This window comes from Prunus mume, linkage group LG2 (assembly GCF_029339155.1).
Source record: "Prunus mume cultivar Tortuosa linkage group LG2, ASM2933915v1, whole genome shotgun sequence".
Classification (NCBI taxonomy): Eukaryota; Viridiplantae; Streptophyta; class Magnoliopsida; order Rosales; family Rosaceae; genus Prunus; species Prunus mume.
In genome coordinates, this window is record NC_142699.1 from 13537855 (window position 1) to 13545690 (window position 7836).

A 7836-nucleotide genomic window follows, 5' to 3' on the forward strand; every position below is an offset into this window, starting at 1 on the left:
GCTGTTTGTGGTCCTCTCTAATGAGTATTCAAAGAAGAAAAGTCAGCCTGGACTATAATTTGGATTGGCCCCAGTTTCATTGCATGCTTTTGGGTCATTATAACTTATAAGTTGAATTGGGCCCACTTTCACTGTATGTTTTTTGGGTAAGTTTAATTTGATTTGGCCCCAACTCACCTACCTAAACTATATTAATAGAATAGAAATTGGCTATGTGTTTTTTTAAAGTCGGAATCAAGTTTCATTAATAGAAAGGCAATGCTAATTACATGATAGTGGAACTTATAAAAATGAGTCCAAACAAATGCAATAGTAAACACCCATTAGAAATAAAACTCAAACATGCAAAAAGCCAAAGCTCAAAACTGACATAAAGTCAGAGCCCAAAATTAACATAAAGAGTCCAAAATTAGCATAAAGCCAGAGCTAACCAAAAGCAAAAACATCACCAAACGCCAAAGTACTGTTGTCGTTGCCTCCATGAAGACCGAGACATCGCCACCGGGACTAATAATGAGTGAAAGAACTACAAACACACAAAACAAATACAAAAACTACAAATATGAATATCCCTCGCAATACATAAACCAAACCTCAAAAATTTATCTACTTGTGATGATTTTGAGTTAAACCTAAAACCTACCTAAGCCTTCCCTATGTCTTACTAATTGGTAGTGAGAAACCCTTAGAGCAACTCCAGTGACAAGCCCAGCCAGAGGCTGGGGAGAAAAAGAAAAAACCTAGTTCCAGAGGAGTCCAAGCCCAGTTGGGAAGTGGGACCCACGTCGGGCTAGCCCTCGACTTAGTTCACCGAGCTCAAGCTCGAGGGTGATATCATTCTTGACGCCTTGGCGTCCACCACTCATTTGATTTTTTTCATTGCCACATGGCGTCGTCTAGGCTCTCGATCGATTTTTCATCCAATTCAACGGCAACCAATTTTTGCAATAAAATATTGAAAAAATTCGATATTTTTTTTATAAAAAACCCAAAAATTAATGAAATTTTTTCTATAAATACCAGCCAAATTTTTTTAAAATTTATCTAAAATTTGAAATTGAAAATTTTATCCGATTATGAGATATGAATAGTATTGACACGTAGGAACCCGAAAATATTATCCAAATTAATTATTGAGGTTAAAAAATTTGTGAAAAAAATAAAAAAATGAATAGTAGTTGCCTTTTGCCATAGCAACGGGTGGAAACACAAAATACTATTTGTAAGGCAACCACTATTCACATGAATAGTGGCTGCCCTATCTCCCTCTTGCCATGACTAAGGGTAAATGGGTGGAGTTGCTCTTTTTGGAGGCTTCTAAGAGCAAGTCAAGTGGTTGAACTTGCTAGGGCAAAAGCCCCCTCCAAAGAAACCACTCCAACGATCAAATCCAGCAATGGCATATGGTAGGCTGGGCTCCACCAAAATTGAGCAGGTCCGAAGGCAAAAACAATTTGAGCTGTTGTGTAAGGGCGCTGACATCAAGGACAAAATTTTAATTAAAAAAATTGAAAAAAATTCTGAATAATTACCAAAAAAACCCATAATATATATATTTTTTATACAAACCAATTAATTATATATATATATATTAATCGTTAATCTCATGTGAATAGTGATTGCCTTCGGGTTGTCATGGTAATTGGGGGAAAAACAACAAAAATATTACTAGGACATATACTAGTCACGTAAATAGTAAATGCCCTTACTTTCTCTTGTTTTTTGCCATAATAAATTAATGAGAGTGCTCTAAATACATGTCGACCAACTCCTTAAGCACTTATTTAATCAAGTAATAATGTCGGATGTAATGTGGAGTGGGATTTGCAATGATAATGGATGCTTCGAGGAAAATGAGGAGGTTTGCTTCATGCACTTGTACAATTGTGTTTATTTTAAAAAAAAATTAAGAATGATGGCAATCCTTAATTTAAGATGAAGAGGGAAAGGCATGTTTGGTTGGGTGGGGGGTAGGGGTGACAAATATCCCTACAACAAGAATGATGACTCCACCTGACAGAGGTTAATAATTATAGTATCTTATCTTTAATTATGATTTTAATTTAGTAATTTGAAAAGTGCATCTGGGCATGCATGGATTGTTGTGGTGGATATCTCCGTGCTTAAATTCGATTCGATTGATTGATTGTAGCACAAACAACGGACGTTAACTTATGCAGCAGAACATGATTGTTCTAATTCATCTTTATATTATTCTGTATGTGCTGTGCTGCCAGCAATCTTAAACCAATGCCCAAATGGGACATCAATATAAAATCAGAAAACACACGACACCGCTTAGATTGGAGATTAGAATAAATTTCAAGGGGAGAAATGCAGGATGCACTGGATTTACCGTCAGTTCACCCTAACCACAAATCAAGGAACGATCATAATCTTAACAATAACTTACGGAGAGCCGATCAATTACTTAATATAAACAATAATCAATTCTTAACATAAAAGAAGAACTTTAGACACTAGGAGAGACCTTGGATAAGTTAAATTCATGGTTCGGTTTGGAGATTGGAAGTCCAAACTAGTCTTTATGAGTCTCACCTAATATGTTGAACTATTGTCTAATTTAATAAATCAAATCTCTGCAGCACACCAAACAACGGTCAGAAATATTATTCATTTTAATTGAAAGAATCTCAGTCCAATTGAACCCATCAAACTAGAGGTTCGACTTTAGAGCAAAACTACTTCCCTATTCCGGTTTCATTATCCCATTCTCTCTATCTTTCACCTGTGACTGTGACGGGTGATAGAAGTAATGAAACCATATGGAGAAAGGGAAGTTTCTCTTGCATTGCAATGGAATCGAGCAGAAAAGCTATTCTAATTCCAAATGAAGCACTGTCAGCTTTCGGCATTATCCACGACACAATGAACCATGCAACACGTGGTCCCTGGTCGGTGGCATCTAGTTCAAAATCAAAATCAAAGTCTCCCATTTCAGTATATAATGCCAAACAGGAAACTACACAGAATATTCAATACAGAACTGAGCAGATGAACATAAAACCTTAGAAACTGAGTTGCAGGGTTTTGGTCGTATCAATTTCAAATTAAAACCATTTCGGTGCACCATTATTCTAATCAACACCATTTTTAACTTATAGTTGTCCATTTCTTAAGTAAGCATACAGTTTATTAGTGCTAATCCCTTTAAAACTGTCGGCTCATGTCTGGCTTCTCATAATATTTAATCAAATCCACCAAGTTAATTTTGTGCGGGACTCGATTCATCATGGTTCATGTGCCGATGTGCGCTTGGGTAGACAAATCCAAGAATGATAGAAGAATTAAAATTGATCACTCGGTTAAACTAACTGAAATTGGCCTCAATATCCATCCAAATTTGCCATATTCTTCACACAACACAGAATAATTAATTGCTTACGTATCAGAGTTCATACACGAAGTTCAATTCTTTACCCAACAAATATATTCACTCGATTGCTTGTCAGATGAAGTCTAAAGGTGCAAAGATTCATGCTTTTATGCAAATTCATCCCAGAGTTCAAATTGAAAGAAAGAAAGAACTATAGCATGCAAAGTAAATGCAACATACCCAAAAAGCAGTCATTTTTGTCCATTTTCTTGCAGCATTTCTGTCAAAGACAGGTGGTAGTCCCAAAAGATTTACAAAGCCAGTACAAACAAAACCCTAAGACGAAAAGAAGTAACCAAAAGCAACTACCTTTTGCAACCTATAGTGATCTATTCTATACCCACCACAGAGACTCTGACCCAAAAACCAAAAAAGGACCATCAGATGATCAGAAAGACTAAGAAACCAAGTATACGACCCACAATTTCAGTACGACTCGGAAAACCCATAACTCAGAAAGAAAAAAGAAAAAGGAAAATGATTTTTTTTTGTTTTGTTGAAATTCTGGAAATGGGAAAAGAGTGTTTCTGTTACTTGAAAGCTTTGCCTGAAGCAGGCATCATGGAAATCTCAAGCTCCGGCCAAGCAAAGCAATCCCCATCGACAAATCCACCATCAGCACTGGTCGTCATCTGCCACGTGTTGCACCCGGAAGGAGCACCATTGTTATTGTTATGGTCAATGACAGTACTTGGAAAATCACCGACCTCAGGAAAAGCCCAAACCCCTTTGCCGCCATGGCCAAAAGCATCGCCCACTTCATCAAGCCCGTGACCAAACGCCGACCCGTACCCGTACCCGTAGCCATACCCACCAAGCGCCAAGAACCCAGGTGGAGGTGGCCCCTGAGAATTCAACAGCGAAGTAAAACCCCCGTTCCCGACCACGTTCTCGTTCAGGTCCATCAAATGGTCCACATCTGAGGCCGGCTCTGGCTTCACTTCAGCGGATAAGGAAACGGGTTTCACTGTAGCGACTGAGGTGACCTCTTGGGTGAGCGAGGAAGAGGAAGGCGAGCAGGAAGAGGAGGAGCAAGTGGTGGAGCGAGAGCGCTTGGAGTTCTTGCGGGAGCCGCCGCCGACGGGGACGTCGCGGAGGGTACCGCCTTGGGTCCAGTAGCGGCGGCAGGACTTGCAGAAGTGGCGGGGCTGAGCGAGGTTGTAGTTGTTGTAGTAGCAGAACTTGGTGTTGGTGGAATCGCAGCGCGGGCAGTGAAGCGGGTCGGTTTGGGGCGGTGGCTGGTGACCCATGCTTTGTTGGACTTTTGTCGTCGTCGTCGTTGAGGGTGGCTTTTGATTATTGTCTTCAGATTCAAACGGCATCGTGGTTGGTGTCGTTGTCAGAGAGGGGTTTTGGCATTTGGGTTTCTCCAGAACAAAGAGACAGATGTGTGGAGATTGGAGAGGGGGAGGAGGAGAAGTTTTGGAAGGAGTGAGAGGTTTTTATGGAGGAGAGTGTAATTGTGAAGGTGCTTCATTTAATTTGTGGCTGGCTGCTCTCTCTCTCTCTCTCTGTGGGGATTGTGTACTATGTTGAAGGTGGCGCGACGCGTGGCTCAGCTCAATTACCGCCTAATTTTGATGCTAATTAATTATTTGGTTTTTACATGTGAATTGATTATTCATCATTTTTATCTCATTTTGCTTTTACTTTTACTTTTACTGTGAGGAAGTACGGCTGGTGGTGACGTGGAGGGTGGGAAGCTGGGTGGGGTGGCGTATCAGGAAAGCATTGGCGTGAAATCTACTCAACTTCATGTCATAAAAATTAAAAAAAGAGAGAGAGAAAAAGAAAAAAACCTCAAGTCAAGTGGTGCAAATTGCAAATGCATGGGACCAGACGAGACCAGCTTCATGTCATCCTCCTCGACCACAAATATTAAAAAGTTGGGCGTTTACTATTAATAATGTTGTATCTGTATGTGGTGAAGCTATAGGCATGGCGAGGGGGAGAAGGATGGGAGAGGGAAGACCACTACAACTAGGTTCCACCTCCAACAACAAATATTGTATAGATTAGTGTAGTTTTCTTAGTATTTTCGTTTGAGTTAAGTCTATTTACGCATGCAGAGGTTTTAAATTCAATTCCAACTCGTACTTAAGATATGGAAAAGAAAAGGAAGTGGAAAAAGAATGGAAAAAAAGGTCCAACCGTCGACTAGGGAGAGAAGGAGAAGACCGACAATATGATGGGTGTCGGGCAGCGTGGGAAGCAATTATTGGGTTTGCCTCCTTGCGCTCTCTTTCTTTGCTCTTTATTTTTCTCTCCTCTTGTCTTCTGGGGAGGTGTGTGCCTGAGGTCAGTATCAGTAGTCACCTATTCTCGTGCTGTCTGGTGTCTAGTCTAAGCTCTTCTACCTATATGCCTGCATGTCTACATGAACAGCCTACATACCTAAGTCTTGCAGATAACTGCATCCCTATAACTTAAGAGGCCTCAGAGATTCTTCTCATCCTTTCGCTTGGGGCCCAAGTGACTTTCTCTCACCCTTCTGCCCCTTGTGCCTCATTTTCTCGCTCCCCGTGACTCATCTCCATCACAATCTTTCATTTCCTTCTTTGCTTCTCTTTCCCACTTCTAACTATATACTTCCTGTTAATACATATATATAATATTATCTATAATAAAGAGTGTCACATTATTTATGTTCGTGTTTCATATATATATCTTATCATGCTGCATGCACATGATATTCATTCACTTTTCTCACACTTCTAAAAATAACGATTTGTATAGGATAAATACTTTTTATTTTCATTTCATTTTATTCCTTTTTTTAAAAAGAAGTTTAGAAGGGAAGTTTTTCTCGTGGCATAGACTTGCACGCGGGCCGGCCTTTGTAAATTGAAATAATCTGACCTCATTCGTCGGAGCTGATCATTGAGCTCAAGGCCATATATATATATATATATATGATAAAACTTGACCTGGTCAGTTGATGAACGACTCGTCGTGCAGTGCGCTAGAAAGGCTAGCGGCTCCAGCAGCCAGTCAATGGACAAGCCAAAGCTCATTATCAGCTCAAAGGAAAGAAAGAAGGGGGGTGGGCCGCATCCTGCAGGATTGTCTCTCCTCTACCTCTTTCCTTTATACGTCGCTGTCAATCACATATGTGTGTGTGATTTGTTTGCCACTCTCTCTGTCAGATTTTTTCAGTTTTGACTGCTCAAAGGTGACTTCTATACACACCGCTCTACATTACTGTACACACTCCAAACTCATCAAGGAGAGAAATAGTCTTCAGTGGTGGACCCATGAGCTTGCCCATATTAAATTACATTTCTTCTCACATTCATAATTTAATTTGTCTACTTTATACAGTGACCTACTTGCTAGTTGCATCCATTATTTATTGGTTTTTTCTTCTTTTCCTTTCACAAGAGGAGAATGTTTTTTGCAATGATTTTCATAATAAAGAAAAGTTTGGTGTGGTGTGGCATGCCCTCTAGTTCATTCATCACACCTTTGCCTTTGGCCTCTCGCTGTTGTTGCATATGTCAACTTTCCTACAGAAATGCCATGAAAAAAAGAAAAAAAAAATTCCTACAGAGAAAATTCGTAACCCAACAAGAAAGCAAAAAAGAAACAGAGACATACCAATTTGATTCTTGCAGTGTTGGTGTGGGAAAGAAATAAATTAATGCAGAAACATGTAATTACTTGCATGATTTGGATGTTAGTAATAACTATGCAAACTTTCAGTGGCATTCAAAATGTGCATTTACTTCCCAACAAAAGTTTATAAACGACAGCTCTGATACTGATTCTAAAATTTCCTGTGTCTTTTTATGTGATGCTGAAAGTAGTGCCCACCAAACCCAACCCATCACATTGATGTAGATCAAGGACTAGGCCAGAGATTGAGGCTGGACGGTTTGACTAATTCACATCTTTTTCTTATCCGTTTTGGCCTCACACACAACCGACCATGAACACAATTATTATCACGAAAATGCCAAACAAACTATTTGCCTACTCACTTGTGATTTATTTGCTTGGCACTAGTAAGTTTATTGTCGTTCATGAAGTTTCCTTGAAACACAACTACCCTCTGCTTGTTATTTTAATTCATGGTATGACCTTTGCTTTGCTGAGGCTTAAATAATGTTGCCTTGCCATCACTGGTGTGACAAATTCTGTGGACAGCAAATGCAGAACCTTTTTATTAGATATATAGAAGAAATAATTAGCTGTACTTATGAACAAGACATTCTTGTTTCTACTGTGAACTTGAAATAATGTCATTGCCCATTTATTTCTTCAATAACTTCAGGTATGAGTTAGTTACAGATTACATAAAAGGACAATATTTCTATAATAATTGGCAGTCTCACATCATTTTCTGGTCCCATTTTAATATGTAGTCTCAGCTTCATGCTTAATTACATGCACCAGAATCAGAAGTAATTAACATAAACGAAGTTTGAATGCAGAAAAGA

The 7836-nt window shown here is 39.2% G+C and overlaps 1 protein-coding gene across 1 annotated transcript; it reads right to left on the reverse strand.

Moving 5' to 3' along the window:
* Positions 1-3574: 3574 nt before the first annotated feature.
* On the reverse strand, positions 3575-4890 carry LOC103320776 (Dof-type zinc finger DNA-binding family protein). The gene has a single exon (XM_089047313.1). The coding sequence runs from the start codon at positions 4717-4719 to the stop codon at positions 3928-3930; it is 792 nt and encodes a 263-aa protein (XP_088903439.1). The 5' UTR covers positions 4720-4890; the 3' UTR covers positions 3575-3927.
* Between the last annotated feature and the right edge of the window lie 2946 nt (positions 4891-7836).